We start from the raw sequence: 18,266 nt of genomic DNA, 5'->3' as shown, positions 1-18,266 counted from the left end.
AGGAAACTGGGGCTGCATTCTTCACTGGGTCCCATGAAGGCTGAGCCCAGTGTGGACACGGACACACCTGCTTCACGACTTCCGACACCTGCTATCCTGGCTGAGGAAGTCACCCACTGCTCATGACAGGTGGCACACATGAAGGGGGGTGTCCCTTAATTCCGTGGCTTGGGGTAACCCTATGATACAGTGTTTGAGAAGCCTTATGGGGCGCCTGGGTTCAAACCTGGCTCCACCTCCAATTCCAGCTAATTGCTGTGTGAGCAGTCAGACCAGGATAGTAAGCAGTTAGGGTTTCTGGTCCCTGGTGAAGTTACTTTTTAAAAAATAAAAAATCGTATTTCTCCCCATTTATTAACTTTTTTAAAGATTTATTTTGTTTTTTTGCAAAGTCAGATATACAGACAGGAGAGACGGAGAGAACTGCGCTGATCCGAAGCCAGGAGCTCAGAGCCTGTTCTGGGTCTTCCACGTGGGTACAGGGTCCCGAGGGCTTTGGCCCATCCTTTACTACCTTCCCAGGTCGTAAGTAGGGAGCTGGATGGGAAGCAGGGCTGCTGGGATTAGAACTGGGATCCTGGGGAATGCAAGGCCAGGACTTTAGCTTAGGCCCCATTTGCTAACTTCTCAAGAGCCTGGTCTCTCCTTGAAAGCAAGGAATCTTGCCCCACCTAATCTCATCTCTGGATCACCATCAAAGAGATAGTACTTGTTTATCATCAGAATGGGAGGAAAAGGTTAACCAGTCCCACCCTTCTGAGGTCCTTTGATTCTAGATCAGGTTTATTATGAGCGACCTTTTTTTTCTTGTCCTGTAGGTAGCTCCCCTGAGATGGGGCATTAAAAACACCATTTTCAGCTTTACCTCGCTTTTTTTTTTTTTTTTTGGTCTTTTCTTCCTTGGGTCCCCCTCCTGCCACTGTGGCAGGAGCCACTTTCCCTCTTTTAAACTCTCTGCAAACTGGAACTGTCCGTATGAAAATTATTTCGTGTGAGACAATAAACGAGGTTGTTGCATTCACGTCGAATTCCCTACAACACTGCTAACGCACACCTGGGAAGCAGCAGGCCACGGGCTCCAGCGCTCGGGTCCCTGGTAAGCCCCTCCCCCTCGACCAGGCAGGAAGATTAAATTCCAGGCTCCTGACTCCTCCCTGGGAAGTGAATCAGTGCATGAAACATTCTCTCTCTCGCTCTCGCTCTCTCTCGCTTGTCTCTTAAGTAAATAAATCTTTTGTTTAAAAAGAAGACTATACTTTTTAAGACTAATTATGTTTTAAGCAAAAATAAAAGGAGAAAATTTGCCACACACAGCTCTGGAAAATTGCACGGCTTGGTCTCCCAAGGTTTAACTCCACAGCTTAGCTTGTTTCTCAAGGTGTAACAGGATGGGCAATCTTGGCACGTTAGCCCCTTGCTTGACCCCAAGTTCCCTCTTCCTTGCTTCCCCTTTTTTAACATGCCCCCAGGGGAGCTTAGGAGTTGCTTGAGCATTGGGAAAATATTGGGAGGAACTAGGCAGACCATAAAAGGCAGGCTAACCTCGAATAAACGGCATTCTCTTTACAAGAATGACCCACTGTGTGTTGTCTTTTTGTAACCCTAGTGCCTCCTTTCGGCTCGGGGTTCGCGGCGACGCGGGCGTTGCCAACAGAAAACGAGTAACACACATTATCCGCTAAGGAGCACCCAAAGCGAGCTGCGCCCCTGGGAATTGGGGCACGGTGCGTATGTGGAAGAAGTTATTTTCTTCCTTAACTCGGATTTTTTTTTTTTTTTTTACGGCTAGGTTGTTGCACGTAGCCTTTAAAGCGGTGCGCTACCACCCCCCGGGGTTCTCTCGGGCCGGCGGGGGCAGGGCGCCCCCTGGCGGCGCCCCGAGGCTCCGCCCCGCCGAGGGGCCGACGCGTCGGGGCGGGGCGCGCTGCCCCTGCCCAGCCCAGCCTGCTTGGCCGCCCAGCACTCGCAGCACCCGGAGCCGCGGAACTCACCGTCGGAGCGGCGCAGGCAAGCCTTTGGGGGTCCCTGTGGGCGGAGGCGGGGCGCTGGGCCGGTGAGGGCCGAGTGCGGAACGGGGAGGCGCCGGGACTGGAGTCCCCAAACTTTCTCGGAACGCGCCAGTTCCCCAGTTAGCTTCGGGCCGGCCGTTCCTGCCCTAGGATCGGCGCCAGCATGCCTGACCGCTGGAGTTTCGCTTTCCCTGGGCCCAGGCTGGTCGTGGACACCTGCCCGGTTCGCTGAGCAGTGCGTTGTGGGCACTCGGAAAACGGCGGGGAGTCTGGGGCCGGCTGCTGCTGCTGGTGGGGTGTCCTCGCGTCCCTATCTTCTGGCACCAGCAGCTCCAGGGCGGGTCTAGCCTGGCAGACGCACGCACAGACGCCAGCTGTGAGTGGGGTGAGAGCTGTCTTAGCCTTCAGCTGGTGCGAGGAGGGAGGGAAGCCAGCCCGATGGGCCTTGGAGCAGGTGTGGTGTGGGTAGGTGCCTGAAGAGCCAAGGAGTGGGTGAGGGTATCCACCTGGCAGTCCTGGCCATGGCAGGAGAAGTGGCTCCTGGTACGGCCTGACCCCAAGCTGGCTCAGGGTCAGAGGGAAAACAAGGCAGGAATGGGGAAAGGGAGAGAGAAAAGAAAGGAAGTAGGGGAGAGGATGGGGCTGAGGGCGGGGCGGGGGAGGAGGGGGAAAAAAGCAGGGCTGGCCCCTGCTGCTTCCTGTCCGGCTGTGGTGGTTGTCAGGTTTCTGTGAGTGGGGCTGGACTCATGCATGCTGGCTACTGTGGGGTGGGCAGGGGCAGAGTCGCCAGTGACACCCCAGTGTCATCAGAGGGCCCTAGCGTGTCTGGTTCTCTGGCCTCTGAAATATTCATCCCACTGCCGAGCTTTGGTTTCAGACTGGGGCCTTTGGCCTGGCTTTGGTAGCAGGGGAGCCAGGAGCTTGGTGGCGCTGCTTTGTGGGGGGCCATGGCCAGCCATGCTCCTGGTTACCTGGCTGCTCCCTGCCTTGCGGGTCCTGAGCTTGGGAAGGAGGGGCAAGACATCCTTGGCCAGGGCCCTGTCACCGTTTGTCCTTCTTGGGCAGTGACTGCAGGCCCTCACTTGTGGAAATGGGCATGTCAGAGAGGGTAATGAGGGGGTAGGGGCTGGGTGTCGGGGAGACCCTGACGTCATGAGCTAGGGTAATAGCCACCTTGACTTGGCTTCCTGACCTGGCTGTGGCTGTGAAGGCTTAAGCACCTGCAGTCGCCAATAGCAGCTTACCCTGGGTGCCCCAGGATGAGGATCAGGGGACAGACTGGTCGACCAAAGGACAGCCATAGGAGCCTGCTGGTCAGGAGCAGCAGAGGGGATGACCTGGGCAGGATGTGTCAACCCTTGGATTTGAGTTCTCGGCCAAACCAGGATTCCCCGGGCTGCGGCAAGCCGGTGATGGGGGTGGGGTGGGGGTGGGGTGGGGGGTGGGGAGGTATGGCTGTGTATGATGATTGTGACTTGCTCCGTTACGCAGAACACGTCAGCGTCTTGGTTTGGTGCCAGCTGAGATATCCTCCACCTCTTGGCAGTGGGTCCACTGTGGAAGGACCCCCAGAGGACCCTGGTGCTAAGCTGGCCCTGAGAGAGGGGTGTGATAACCGCCATGAGCAGTCTTGAGATAGGAAGAGTTGGGACGCCAATTATTTTCCAGGTTGTGTCTGCCTGTAAAACAAAGGTGCTTCAGCCGGTCTCCCACAGGATATTAATAGGGTGCCTTGATAAAAGAGTTTCAGGCTACAGCAGGTTGACAGAACCTTGAGCTACACAATGCTGAACAGGTTTGTTAGTGTGAGACTTGTCAGGGCCTTGAAGTAGGCCCTGGTGCCAGGTGGAGTTCCAGGAAGGAGACGCATCTGTGCCTGTGCTTCTCCAGTGATGTCTTCTGGGAATGCCTAGCGAGGCCATTCTCGTTGTACTCTCTGGTTCTGGTAACCCAGTCTCTTCCTTCTCCCAGGGTCATGAAGGGGCCCAGGTCTCTGGGCTTTCTGCCTCGCCCTTTCTTCCTTCACTCCAGTGCTGAGCGAGCTCTCTGCAGCCTCTGGGGTAACTGAGCCCCAGGCGGAGAGGGCCGGGGGTGTCCAGCAGGCATCTTGGTGACAGTTTGGAAGACAGGGACTTACGGCCTCCCTGAACCTGGCACTTGCCTCTGCTTCTGCATATGACCTATGGGCCAGTGGTCAGCAGCAGTGGCCCTGGGGTGGCTCCTTTGGGAGTCATGTCATTCCACCCTGAAACCTTCTCTTCCGTTAGGCTTTCCATTCACAAAGATTGGTAGGGGCCGGCACTGTCACACAGTGGGTTAAGTCTCTGCTTGGGACTACCCCATATCAGAGCGCTGGTTTGAGTCCCAACTGCTCAACTTATGATTCAGTTCTCTGCTAATATGCCTAGGAAGGCAGCAGATGATGGTCCAAGGGCTTGGGTCCCTGCTGCTTCTGTAGGAGACCAGTATGGGGTTCTCGGTTCTCAGCTTTGGCCTGGGCTACACCTGGCAGCTTTAGCCCTGGCACCTGTAGTTTTTTGGGGACTGAACCAGCAGATGGAAGATCTTTCTTTTTCTCCCCCTTTCTCTCCACTCGATCTTACAAGTGAATATATGAATAAATCTCAAAAAAAAAAAAAACCAGCCAGGGATTAGTAGGCTGGGAGTGGATGTTGATCTTTTTGGTTCAGGATAACTCATTTATGGATGTAAAAACTGAGTTCAGAGCTAGGAAGTGCCTGCTATGACTCACACAAGGGGAATTGGTGCCCAGGCCCGGCCCCAAGCACCCTGCCTCCTGACCCAGGTGCAGACCATAGATGAACTTTTCACTGGGAAAAGGGATCAGTAGCATGTGTGCAGAGCGGGGTCAGGAGAACTCCCTGCCAGGGCTGACCGAGCCTCGCTCCTTTCTGTGCCTGCACCTGCTGTTGTGTGCCTTGGGTTGTGAAGTCTCTGAAGTTTGAAAAGACAGACGACGCTTTGAGGAGGAGGCAGGCTTGGCCCCAAGTGTCACTGGCCCCTTTGGTGGCTTCCTCTCCCCTTATCAGCACTCCCAGCCCGTCCTGACCAGCTCACAGCCCTGCAATATACTTCTGTCCCCAAAGGCAAGGGTGATGGCACAGGCCATAGCAGCCATCTGTCTGTCTGAGCGATGGATCTTAAGGGAGTTGGCCTGGCCACAGGGTGGGGGCAGGCAGCTGTGGGCTGGCAGGCCATGGCATCTCGGAGCTGGCACCCCTCCTGCCGGTGGGTGTGGATGTGGGTGTGTGTGCTTACGTCTCTAAACCCTTGTGGTGGGCGGGGCTGGGAGGGAAAGTTCCACACCTATGACCAAGAGGTCCTAGTGGCCTGCAGCAGGAACTGGGCTGGCTCTGGGCTCTCCTGGTCAGCTGATTTCATGATTTCTAAAGTCCACCCCTTTGCTTTCTTTCTTTTTTTTTTAAGACTCCTCTGGCTCAAGACTCCCCCGGCCTGGTGACTTGCCCAGACACGTCTGAGTGTATTTCTGTATTCCTTTGCCACTTGGCTCAGGTGGGAGGACACATGTTTTATTGGGAGGGGTGGGGAGTTAGGGGAAGCAAAGCAGAGGGTGGGTGGAGACTTGGGCCTGCTGGGTGGGGCTTCCTGAAGGCCCCTCTGAGCTATTCTTTCTGTCCTACTCTGGGCGTCCCTTCCTGGCAGCGAGGAGGGCACGCTGCCTGGACCAGTCATCCACGCCTTTCTGTCCCGCTCTCCAAGGCACACACCCTTCTCGCTGTAACTTCAGTCGTTCTGGCCTGAGATGCCAGGGCCTTAACCCTTCCTGTGCCTCAGGAGGTCATGGGCCTGGGTACCAACACTGGGCTGCCTCAGGGCCCAGCTCTGTGCCTGAAAACTTAGGTCACCTGCAGGCCGGCTGTTCAGGTCCAGCCATTTCCACTGCTACCACGGCTGGGGTCCCCAGGTCCTGTGGGAGAAAGGAGATGTTCTTGTTCTCTCCTGGGGGCCGTGGATAGGGGATGGAGGCCATGACCCAGGCTGCCTGCAGCCATATGAGGCTTGTTCTGGGCTGATGGTCACATGGAGCTGAAGGTCTTTGGGTTTGAGGAAGACATAGGAACCCAGTGGGGAGTTCCTCCAGCAGCTCCTGGGGGAACCCAGGCATCTCCCCTCCTGTTCTGTCTGCCTTTTGCTTGCCAATGTCCCATGGACACAGAGAGGCACGCTGACTGCCTCCCTGTCTCCTGCTCCTCAGTGGAGGCCCTGAGAACGTGGAGGTGGCCAAGACCCTCACGTGGGTCAGGCAGGAACCCTGGGCCCCGGAGCCTCCTGCCAGGCCAAGGGGGTTCTCCTTCCTCTGGCATTGCTCGATGGGAGTGTAGCTGAGGTCAGCAACTCAACACAAAGCGGGGTGGAGGGGCAGGGGGTCTACTTTCAGCTCTGACATTGTCAGTCCATCTCTGGATCCCCCAACCTGCTGTGCAAGCCTGTGTGGGTGTGGAGGCCTCAGGATGGGGGTGGGGAGCCCCAGCAGGAGGGTTGAGAAGCTTGGATGGACAGGGAATAGAAATGAGGGATGCAGAGCCTGGCTCAGGCTGGGAAGTCAAGTCCCACCTCTGTCGTCTAGGTGTTGGGGTCAGTGCCTTCGGTGCTGGGCTTCTGTATGGAGCTGGTCTTTTTTTTTTTTTTTTTTTTTTAAAGGATGGTCCCTTTCTATCAGGTGTCTGGCAGCATCCGATGTGCTCTCCAGTCCATTTCCTCACTTAATTCAATTACTGTTAGCGTTAAGGCCATTTTCCAGGTGGTGTTTGGGATGAATGAATGGTAGCTGAAGTCTCCGGAAGGCAGGCATACTGGTGAATTCTCTGGAAGCAAGATGTGGCAGAGTGCGGTGAGAGAGGACAGGGGCAGGGTTTGTGTGAGTGAGTCAGGAGCCAGAGCTGGACCGGAGCGCTGGTGGCCTTCTCTTGAGGCCTTCCCTCCACCCTTCACTCTTCCCTCAGTGGATACAGGAACCCCTTGGTCAGGGAAGGCACCTGTTTGCCCTGCCTGGCCACAGGCAGAGGGAGGGGGCGGCAACTTGGAGCCTGGTCTGTGGTCTGAGCTGAATTCCTCTAGCCTACCCACCCATCCACTGCACTGCATTCTGCGCAGGTGCTCTCTGAGGAGCTTCCAGGTCAGGAAGTGGTGACCTCATGGTCTGGTGGCACAGCTGGGCCTTCTGACCACCCAGAGCCCTTCCTGTCAGTGCCTCATGGGCCATGTACTGCCAGCCCTGGGTCCAGGGTGTTAGAAGTTGGCAGTAATGAGACATCCCAAACCCCCCACCCCTGGGCTTCTAGACCTGATGCTGTGCTTTTTGGGGACTCAAGAAGGTTCTGAAGGAGGCAGGGTCCAGGCAGAAGGCGCTTCTTGCTAGAGGGAGGGCCCAGTTTACCTCCCTCTTAAAAAAACCTATTAGAGCGATTCATGGTGCTGGTACATAGGACAACCTTCTTGCTGTTCTCCAAGTCCCAGACATTGTGTGAGCCAGCCTGCATTCCATGTCATAAGCCCCAGCATTCTACTTTGCCCTGGCCCTCCCACACCTGCCCTTCTGGGATGCACTACCTCACACCCTCACCCTCTTCTTGCCCACTTGTTGTCCCCAAGCTCTGCTTCTGCCCCATTAGTTCCAGGAAGACAGGCACAGCTTCCCTCAGGGCAATGCACTGAGCCCTGGCATGCTATTTGATCCCCTGCTGCCCCCCCCATTGGAATGACCCCAGCTGTCCTAAAAGACAAGAGATAAGACAGTCCTTTTTTGTGGGCCCTGGGCTGCTCAGGACTCTGCTGACCTGGATCTGGGAGTGTCTCTCTTTGCTCTGAGGGATGCTCTAGGGAGAGGTGGCCTCCCCAGGGACCCTGGGCCTAAGGACATGGGATGTGCCAGGTGCTGCAGGGCTAGTTCTCGGATTCCTGCTTCACTGTCCTGAGCCCAGAGTCCTCACTGGGGACTCATGGCCAAGTCCGCACAACTGAGCCCCTTTCAACTCTGCTTCCAGGGTTTCCCCTTGCTGGGTCCTTGGTCTAGCTGGGTTGATGGGCAGCTCTTATACATCCTGTTGCCTCTCCACCACCATCATCACCATGTGGGTGGGGCGGGGCAGATAGGGAAAAATCCCAGCAATCCCACAGACCCTGGGGTTTTATACATGCGTCTCCCCTGGGCCTCTGCACTCTCTCTACTCCGTGACAACACCAGTGCCAAGAGCAGTATGGGCCGCAGGCTACCACATGCCTATCTGACATGCCGCAGCTGGGACTTGACTGAACCAGAAACTCCTGTCTCCTTAGGCATGCCACCCCGCCCCCAGCCCTGTGCACGTGCTGGCTCTGGCTTCTCAGACATCCCCTGACTCAGCCTGCCTCTGTGCCAGTGGCCCCATCCCTCTTGAGCCTGGCAGCCCTGGCTCTGGGGCCGGCTTGTTTTCCTCCTCCTCTCAGAGCCCTGGCTCCACTCCAGCTCTGGCTCCCAGGCCTGGCATCCCTGCTAGCTGCCATTGGGGCTGTACTGACCCCTGCAGATCACATTTGTCCCCCCACTGATAGTTGGTGGCTTATGGGCCCCTGGTTCATCCCTGGTCCATCCCTGGTCCTTGCTCTCCTGTGGCCAGGAGGCTTCAGAGGAGAGAGAGAGCCCGAGGGGAGGTGGCCAGCGGGTAACCAGTGACACACTGTGATCTACAGACAAGAGGCCGCCTCTCTGTGGCAGGGACGGGGCTGGACTGGGCAGGGTGGTAGGGTTGTGGAACCAGCTGCAGCCTGGCACTGATGACCGCTTTTCATGTCTTCCATTTCAGGTCACAGCAGCTGGGGGAGCCCTCAGCCTGTGAGTGGCCATGTCCAACCCCAGTGCCCCACCTCCGTATGAGGACCGCAACCCTTTGTACCCTGGCCCTCCACCTCCTGGGGGCTATGGGCAGCCGTCCATGCTGCCGGGTGGGTACCCTGCCTACCCACAGCCGGGCTATGGTCACCCTGCTGGCTACCCTCAGCCCATGCCCCCCATCCACCCGATGCCTATGAACTATGGTGAGTCTTGGAAGGGTGGATGGAAGCTGCTGGGAGGGGGGCAGCATGGGGGGCTGCGAGACACCTGCTTCCCCTCTCTTTGCTCAGTTCCTCTTCCCTTCCATAGCCCCTGGCATACCCTGTTTCTTCCTGACCCTGATCCTTAACACTTGGCCTCTGCAGTCACTTGCTAGCCCCTGTGTTCAGCAGAAGACCGAGTCCCTAAGTCCAGAGGGGTACGCACGCAGAAACAGCGACTGAAGGGTCTCCTGAGCAGGCCCTTGCTATGCCCCTGCTAGGCTGCTGCCACCCACCCGACTTAGCGCCTTCTTAGGAATGACCTTGCAAGCCAGAGCACTTTATTTATTTATTTATTTTTAAAATATCCTCAGCATTAAACCCTGAGCACTTAAACAAGCAGGCAAATGAGGTTCAGGAACAAGGGGAGACCAGAAGGCAGTGAGCTGCTTTCTCTGTGGGGTTTACCTGTAGGTTCTGAAAGGGGTTCCCAGAGAGGCTTTCAAGGGATGTCCCGAGGCCCTGGAGTCAGGGCAGGGCTGACGGTCACCTGGGCACAGGTACACTGGTGTGGCCCTGAGTATGGCACTCTCACATTAACAGTCACCATGTCCTTGATACATCTGCTCCTGTGACACCTGCCACAGAGTGTAGTCCTCACACACACACACTCTGGAGTCCCCTGCTGTAACACACACACACACACCCTGGAGTCCCCTGCTGTGACATGGTCAGCCCCACTCCTGCCTGGCTTCCTCACTGGATCAGGGCATGCTGGGAACACAGGGGCCCTCCACAGATGTGCACCTCAGCTCCCTAGAGCCACGCCTGCGTTGGTGGGAGAGGTTTCTGTGCTCGCTCTCGTTCTCTCGTCTTGGCTAGACCTCCATGAGGTGTTGTGTGAAACCGTGTCAGGGAGGCTTTGGGATGGATGCTACTTGTCTCAGGCCCTCAGTTGGACATGTGTGATCTGTCCCTAGGCCCAGGCAGTGGCTATGAAGGTGAGGAAAGAGCAGTGAGTGACAGCTTTGGAGCTGGAGAGTGGGATGACCGGAAGGTCAGGCACAACTTCATCAGAAAGGTGAGCTGTGTGCTGGAAGGGCCCCTCGGGCTTGGGAGTGGGGAGGGACAGGCTAGCTTGACTCCCTGGCACAGTCTCCTGTACATCACAGGGGGCTCTGCAAAGAGTTCATTGAGGGGCTGGTGTCATGGCGGTTTTGGCTGCCACTTATGACACTGGTGTTCTGTACTGAAGACCCAGCTGGAGTCCTGGCTGCTTCCTGATAAAGAGGCTAGAAAGACAGTGGATGATGGTCTAGTTACCTTGGCCCTTGCTCCCCACATGGGTGACATGGATGAAATTCCTGGTTTCTGACTTTAGTCTGGCTGTTGCATCCATTGGAGGAGTGAACCAGTGGATGAAAGACCTCTCTGTTGTTTCCCTTTAAGTAAATAAATAGTCTTTTAAAAAAATGTTCACGGAAAATGCATGAACAAAAAAAACTATGTATGTTCTGCAAAAAATGAACATGGTGATTTTTTCAAGTCCCTCCTGCCCTGCCCCCACTCCTCAGGGGCATCTACATCTCCTCAGACCCCAGTGTCCTTGACCTTGATTTGGGAGGGCAGGTTCCATCTGGAGCAGGCTCCTGGCTGGGCCCTGTCCAATGTCCTGCCTTACCCAGACATCAGTTCCCATTAGGCTACAGGCAGCAGGGAGCCAAAACCATCATACTCGCTTGTCATCTGCCCCTCTCCAATTCATACCTGCAACAGTACCCTGCTCAGTGTAGACAAGCATAGTATGTGCTACATGGGAGCACGTGCCTGTGGAGGCCATAACTGGCTAGTCAGCAGAGGCTGGCTGGGGGCCATGGGGCAGCCAAAGGCCTGTGTGCAGCCCCCCGGGCCAGCCCTCTGCTGGCCTGCACTGTGGGGAGGCTGTGCAGGCTCACAGCAGAGCAGCACCTTCCAGGCACTGACAGGCCACGGGAGGCTTGGGGCCCCGCAGACCTTAGGCTCTCTGCTCTGGGACTTGGCAGGGACTCTGCACTGACCCCTGCTGTCTGTGTGGCAGGTGTACAGCATCATCTCCGTCCAGCTGCTCATCACGGTGGCCATCATCGCCATCTTCACCTTTGTGTGAGTCTCCTGGTCCACTCTTGTCCACCCCCAGGAGCTCTGGGCCACCTGCCAGGTCTCACTCCTCTTATCCCCCTCCCCTCTGCTGCACAGGGAACCAGTGGGCCAGTTTGTCAGGAGAAACGTGGCTGTCTACTACGTGTCCTAGTGAGTACCAGCTGCTTTGCACCCAGGGCTCATGGGAGTCCTGAGCCAGCTCCTGCAGTTTCTGCTTCTGCTCAGGGCTGGAATCAAAATGCTTTGGAGAGGGTCCTGCCAGTGGCTAGGGCTTGTGCCTGTGCTGGGCAGTGCTGGTGTGGGAGAGTGGGCTGGGGGTGGGATAATCCCCTGTTCTAGCCACTCGGCTGTGGCCTCTCTCAGCCTCCTTCATGGCCCAGACCTGTGTTTCAGAGGGGCTCAGTGCCCTGAATGGGCACGACCTTGCCCTTGCAGCCTACAGAACAGCTTGCCTCAGCCCTCTGGGGCTGCTGTGTGTTGCCAGGCTCGGCTGGAAGAGGTTGAGTGGCTTTGGGCCCACAGGCAACTTCCCTATTTCTTTTCTCTCTAGCGCAGTCTTCATTGTCACTTACCTGACCCTTGCCTGCTGCCAGGGACCCAGGTGAGTCCCAGGGCTTTGGGGGGTGAGAAGGGCTGGCTGGGGGTGGGATGGAGATGAAGTATTTTGGGAAAGAAAGGGACTGCTTATAGCAGCTGAACAGAGACTCAGAGGAAGTGATGTTGGTGGTGGCAGTAAATGGTACCGCGGGCACGCATGGAACCCCCCTAGCTGTCCCTCTCACAGTGACCCTGCACACTAGGTAGCATTGTAACCTTTGTCACACAGGTGGTCATCAAGAGCTGTAAGTATGAGTCCTTCTGGTTCATAGCACAGACCCACCCCACTGCCACTGTCTCTATGCAGAGTCCCGAGCAGGGACCAAGGCCATGCCAGGCCCCCTTCCCTGCCCCCTGTGGAGGTTGACGCCCTGGCTGGGCCTAGACACTCAGCAGTGTTTCTGTCCCTGTCAGGCGCCGCTTCCCATGGAACATCATCCTGCTGACCCTCTTCGTGAGTCTGTGGGGTAGTGGGAGGGGTGGCCCACACCGGGAGGGGCGTTCTGCCTGTCTCCCCCACCTCACCCTGACTGCCTGCTTCTAAGTCTCGCTGTGGCTCCCTCTTCCCAACTCAGTCACATGGTCACAGTTGCCAGGGTGCAATCGTTCTACATTAAGTATTTCCCTCTGTCTCTCCTGCCCTTAGACTTTTGCCATGGGCTTCATGACGGGCACCATTTCCAGGTACTCACAGGGATGACCCACTGCGCTTCTGCAAAGGGTGGATCATGGGGTGGGTGGGGTGTGCTCCTGGATGCTAGTCACCTGGGTGGGTGGGTTTCTGGGCAGGGTCCTTCTAGAAGGACTGTGAAGTTATTCATCGTCTTGTGACTCCTCAGTATGTATCAGACCAAAGCCGTCATCATTGCCATGATCATCACTGCTATAGTGTCCATTTCGGTCACTATCTTCTGCTTCCAGACTAAGGTAAGGCCATGGTGTGCCCTGCGGGGTTGCTGCATCCCTGTGCCCTCTGGGTGTCACACTGGAACAGCCCTGGCAGGGCCTGACCCCTCTATAGCAGGGCTTTCCTTTAGAGATCAAAGCTGACCCCGTCACATGTGCATCTACACAGTGGCTACCTGTGTCCCCTCGGCAGTGTCCTGGGGTCCCTGCCAGGAGTGCTGTGCTCTGACAGGTGCTTCCCCCTTGCTGGCAGGTGGACTTCACCTCCTGTACAGGCCTCTTCTGCGTCCTGGGCATCGTGCTGATGGTAACCGGGATTGTTACTAGCATCGTGCTCGCCTTCAAATATGTAAGTGTCCTGGGGGAGCAGCACTGAGGAGTCCACACTCCTGGCACTCTCTGTGCAGCAGAGGCTCTGACTTCCAGAACCTTTGCTTAGCTGGCATTGGCACATATGGGCAAGCACTGTCCCTCTGACTTAGGGGATAAAACTATCTCTGGAGACATGGCACCTGGGATCTTGAAAAAAAAAAATGCAAATCCCACAGGAAGTAGAGGAGCAGATCTAACAGCTGAGACCAGCCTCCTGAGTCAGAGGAGGAGAACCACCGGGCCAAGAAGCTGGGCTGGGTGGAAGAGAATTTAGGGATCACTGGATCAGTTCTTTCTTCAGTTGCAGAGGGAGAACATGAACCCCCTAGGCTAAGGGAGAGCAAGGGGCCTACTGCCCACCACACTGTGGGACAGGGACCTGTAGGTGTGTTGGGCAGGCTGCTGTGAGCACTGCCCTCCTGAATTCCTACATTGAACAGGGAAGCCCATGGCGGGCTCTGAAACTGCATGCTGGGTGTGCTCCCTCCCAGATCAGGTCCCATGCCACCTTGTTCCCAAGTATCATGGCCACCTATGTACCTTGACTAACCAGCTAAGACAGGCCAGGGTTGGTTTTACATAGCTTTGTGGGATGGCTGCCACTCTGCCAAATCTATCACCATTCCTAGCTTCTCCTGGGCCATGATGGGGGTGGGGGAGGATGAAACAGGGGGCAGAGGTTGGTCCCACCTTGCTAAGGTCCCTCACTTGGCCCAATCCCTCTCCTGCAGGTTTACTGGCTGCACATGGTCTATGCTGCCTTGGGGGCCATTTGTTTCACCCTGGTGAGTATGCCCCTACCCTGTCTAGGAGGGGGAACTCAGGATGGAGAGGAGGAATTGAGAGTACAGCACGAGTTTAGGCCATGTGGGCCCATGGCTGACGGACCCCACCCTCATGTCACTAGGTTCCCCTGATTTTCCATGCATGCCCACAGTCTCTTGCACAATGCTAGTTTCTAGAACACTTTGCAGGCCATGGTACAGATAACGTGTGTGCCTCCTTCCCTGGGCAGCAAAGCGCGGGAGGGCAGAGCTTACACTGCTCACGCATGTGTGGCCAAAGCGCAGCGCATGCCTAGCTCCCAGGCCAGGGTCCCCCGAGTTCTCACTGGGCCTCCCCTTCGCTGCAGTTCCTGGCCTACGACACGCAGCTTGTCCTGGGGAACAGGAAGCACACCATCAGCCCTGAGGACTACATCACGGGCGCCCTGCAGATCTACACAGATATCGTCTACATTTTCACCTTTGTGCTGCAGCTGCTGGGGGACCGCAACTGATGGGCAGCCCATCCCAGTCCCCCGCCCCGCCCTGGGCTCTCGGCCTTCTAGAGGGCTGAGCTCTGGGCCTTGCACCCCTCTCCTTCCCTTCAGTACCCTTCCTGTCTGGCTGCGGATATGCAGGTTCCTGGTGGGGCTGGAGTGCAGGATTGACTCTTGTCTTGGGTGGCCAGGGCAGGAAACAGGTTGGGGATGTTACCCTATTCTTCTTGGAGGTGCAAAGGGAAATATGCAAGGTGGAAGTGACTTCAAGGTGAAGCCCCATCTGTCTCCCCCATCCCCCATGCCTTTCTCAGGCCTCAAGGCTGGGGAGCTGGAATGCTTTCCTCTCCCTAGCCCTGTGGAGCCAGAGTGCTTTGGCTGCAGTACCCTGAACTCACAGGCTGTCATCAACCCCACACTGTTTCTGTGACAAGCACAGGGTTAGGGATGGAGATGAGGCCAGAGCAGGGCAGCAGTGACCACCGCCTGCCGCCTGGCATGTGGTAGGCTTGAGCAGGTGCCTATACCCGTCTGGTGTCCATCCTCCAACACTACTTGGGCCTCCCTGCTTGTGCTTCTGGTCAAGGGAACCTCCTGCTTCCTGTGCTCAGGCCACTTGGAACAGTGAGGAGGGTAACTTGTAGGGTCATGGATATGACCAGGATATCAACCAGGCTGAACTCAGACTGGGATTGGGGCAAGGAAAATGCCTCAGTATCCCCTGCCCTGAGTGCCTTGCCACTGCCTTCCCCGTAACACAGTGTCAGGAGCAGGCTGCTGGGTAGGGGCCCATGGATGTATTAGGACTTCTCCATTAAGTACTTGATCCTGAATAGAGTACACAAAGGGACACAACTAGAGAGATAATAAAGTCTTATGTTTAGAAGTTACACTTCTGGTGGCTCCACTGGCCTTCACTTGGAGAGGCACCACCTCCTGCCTCTGACCTGTCTCAGTTCCCATGGTAACCAAGCACACTGGAGCATGGCCTTCCCCCCCCCCACTGACGAAGGGCTCAAAGGTGACAGAGTTAATGGGGAAGCCAAACTGCAGCAACAGATGGAAGGGATCAGGGCCCAGGGCTGTGAGGCTAACTGGAATGCTTCCGTTCTTCATAGGGCCCTGAGCCTACCTGCAGCTCTAGCTGGGGGAGGGTGTGGTGTGCAAGTGCAGAAGAAATCATACAAACAGGGAAACTGAGGCCCTGACAGGTCCGAGAAGTCCTGACTTGCTTGTTTGCCTCCACACCCTGGATGCGTTCTTGGATGAGTCTGTGTTGTTGGTTTCTCCATGGGGTGGGAACGCACCCTTCTGCCTGCAGCGGTTCCCAGGGCTTGGTCCCCAGGGTGGGAACCTCCACCTGCTGCGCCTAATCCCAGGACTGTCTCATTATCACGCAGTGCGGACGGACGCTCAGCTCTAAGCTGAGAGACCATGGAATGGCCAGCCCCACCCGAGGGAGGCACTGACCCAGGCCTGGTTCCTTTCCACTCACACTCACTTTTATTTGCCTTTGGCTGCCTCCCAGCCTGGGAGGGGTGGGGCTGGATGCAGCCCGGACTTCATGCGCCCCCTGGCGGACTTCAGGGGCATGGCCTGGGATGCTGGGGTGCTGGACCCTTGGCAGGCGGTACAGTCTGGGGGAGGGCCACAGGGCTCCTCAGCTCTGAACCCTGGACCCATTTGTGGGGGGACCGGGTGGGCTAGGAGGAGGCCCTGAACCTCTGGCTCTCATACTCGCCCGTGTTGGACGCCCGCATGTTCTGCCGAGCCTTCATCTGCTTCAAACGGTCCTTGTCCACTTCCCGCTTGGTGAGGATGAAGAGGAGGATACCACAGGGGAAGCCGATGGCCCTAGGGGGGGTAGGGAGATGGGCACGGGGTTTGGGCAGGGGCCGAGTCTGAGCCAGAGTCGTTCTGACCTCCTGGGGGACAGGAATGGTGCACTCCCTCTCGTATCTACTTTTCCCTGTGTAGGCAGCTGGAGGGGGAGCCAGGCTACTGCCCTGCTACATACCTCCTTGGCCCTCTTGTCCCTGCATGGGTCAAGTTCAGACTTTCACACATGCCTTGGGTCTCTGCCCACTGCCCCACTGTGGCCCCTAGGCCGGGATACTCTGAGGCACAAACCCTCCTCGGCCCTTTTCCCCTCTAGAAGTCTACCCACAGACCCCACCTCCTCTCCCAGACTCTGCTCTTAACTTCAACAACTACCAGGGAGGTACTCTGGTGGGTGGGGGGGTAGGAGAGGAGAGCATGGAGTCACAAGACCTGCTGAGAATGCCATCTCTGTGAAATGGGATCGTGAGATGAAGATCAGAACAGTACTTGGTAAAGCACAGCGGCGCACCTCAGGTGCCGGGGAGCCCTGTGAACACCCCCTTCCCCTCTCTCATCGGTAACAAGCGTTAAGGTCAGAGTCACATCCAGGAGATCTTGCTGTTTCTGTACAATTAACAGACTCTCAACTCAGCACTGGAACATGGGTCTCACCCCAAGTCTGCAAAGGGAGATGGAGGCCACGGACCCAAATTTGCATCGCATCACCAAAAAGCCACAGTCTTCCTGGTTTCATACACTTTTCCCTCCTCCCCACTCCTCAGACTCCAGGCCTTGGATCCTGCTCACCATCTGAAACATGTGAAGCAACTTATGGGTCCTGAACCCTCCCCAATCCCCCCCCCCACCGCCCCCACCATTGGCAAGCCAAGGGGCAGTTCCAACTCACCAGGCCAGCCCCACAGCTTTCATGGGGTTCCTGCCCCTCTTCCTGGGAATGTATTCCAGCTCCGGGGAGAGGGGCTCAGGCTCCTCCTTGCCCTCCGGAGAGCTCTGGCTTTGCAGGGCTCTGCTCCTGTTCTGGGAAGCTTTGTTGGCAGTGGCTCCGGAGAGAATCCCTGGGGAAGGAGGGAGAGGCAGGTGGGTGAGGGGTGGAGGGGGCAGGGGTAAGGGGCAGGGAGGTTGAGGTGACTACAGCTCACAGTAATAGGTGCTAGCGAGCATCCACAGGGGAAACCGCCTGGGAAGAGGCACCTTTGGCAGTCACTTCCACGTCACTGCAGGCTCGTCACCCTGGGGCCAGGAGAGCAAGCTTCGCTTTTTTATTACCCCCCCACGGACGCCAGGACGGGAAGGAAGGACCGCAGTGGGGAGACTCACGCGAGACTCCCGAAAGGAATCCGGGAAAAGGTTTTTTACAACTGCAGGATGCTAGGAGCCCTGGAAGGGAGCTTAAGGGGGGGATCTACTTCGACCTCTCACGGTAGCGAAGAGGAAACCGAAGGTCCCGAGAACAACCGCCTCGCCCCAAGGTCAAACTGCCAATTCTCCGGGGCTGGAACCCACCGGGGCGCTTTCCTCTGCACTGCGGTGAGTGTGGAACACCCGGAGCGCGGGAGTCTGAAAGGCTTCCTCAGGGCTCCCTCGCTGCAAGACCCCAGAGGCGTCGTGGAACCCGACGGCAGGGGGACTGACGGGGTGACAGCCACAGAGCATGGATTCTCCCCCAGACTCTTAACATTCTGCAGAGAGCTGTGGGCATGATTCGACAGCCCTGAGCCGCTGCTACGTCAGGTGGTGTGTCAAGGGACAGGGGTCTCCTGCACTTCTGCCCGCCCCTGGGTCCCTCTCCTTACCCCGGAGGACGCGGGCGTTTCTCGCCCCCCGGCCCTTCAGCGCCGTAGCCGCTACCACCGCCGCCATGTTCAGATCCCACCCCCCCTTCAACGCGCTCCCCGCCGGGAATTGTAGTTTGCGTAAGGGGCCTCCCCCGCTCCTTCCGCCTTGCTTACAGACCAGAAACTACATATCCCAGAAGCCCGCGGAACGAACCCGGGGAACTACTATTCCCAGGAGACCGGGGAGGCGCGCACTCGCTTGTTTCCCTCCCGCCGGGGGCGGAGTTATACTGGGCGGAGTTTCGGAGGGGC

The 18,266-nt window shown here is 57.0% G+C and overlaps 2 protein-coding genes across 4 annotated transcripts in view; one reads left to right on the top strand and one right to left on the bottom strand.

The window, feature by feature from the left end:
* The window catches only part of PNKD (PNKD metallo-beta-lactamase domain containing), a 58,652-nt gene extending 40,472 nt beyond the window's left edge, over positions 1-18,180 (bottom strand). Inside the window, exons 1-2 of the mRNA XM_040986506.1 lie at positions 17,973-18,180; positions 17,066-17,234 (exon numbers count right to left, since the gene is read on the bottom strand). Of these exons, the coding sequence (XP_040842440.1) occupies positions 17,066-17,234; positions 17,973-18,039 (236 nt within the window). The 5' untranslated portion in view covers positions 18,040-18,180. The remainder of the gene's footprint in view (positions 1-17,065; positions 17,235-17,972) is intronic.
* Positions 1,935-15,227, top strand: TMBIM1 (transmembrane BAX inhibitor motif containing 1). Of its 3 annotated transcripts, none has more exons than XM_040986508.1 (12): positions 1,935-2,007; positions 8,834-9,065; positions 10,043-10,143; positions 11,140-11,204; positions 11,298-11,351; positions 11,752-11,802; positions 12,213-12,252; positions 12,445-12,482; positions 12,638-12,725; positions 12,958-13,053; positions 13,808-13,861; positions 14,209-15,227. In XM_040986508.1, the coding sequence occupies exons 2-12, from the start codon at positions 8,873-8,875 to the stop codon at positions 14,353-14,355; spliced, it is 927 nt and encodes a 308-aa protein (XP_040842442.1). In that variant the 5' UTR covers positions 1,935-2,007; positions 8,834-8,872; the 3' UTR covers positions 14,356-15,227. The 3 variants fall into 3 exon arrangements, with proteins under 3 accessions (XP_040842442.1, XP_040842443.1, XP_040842444.1); XM_040986509.1 differs by lacking the exon at positions 1,935-2,007 and adding an exon at positions 2,404-2,474; XM_040986510.1 differs by lacking the exon at positions 1,935-2,007 and adding an exon at positions 5,456-5,543.
* Positions 18,181-18,266: the final 86 nt, after the last annotated feature.

Source organism: Ochotona curzoniae, unplaced genomic scaffold (assembly GCF_017591425.1).
Source record: "Ochotona curzoniae isolate NIBS_2020 unplaced genomic scaffold, NIBS_Ocur_1.0 contig_4514, whole genome shotgun sequence".
NCBI classification, from domain to species: domain Eukaryota; kingdom Metazoa; phylum Chordata; class Mammalia; order Lagomorpha; family Ochotonidae; genus Ochotona; species Ochotona curzoniae.
This window is presented reverse-complemented; position numbering and strand designations above follow the sequence as displayed.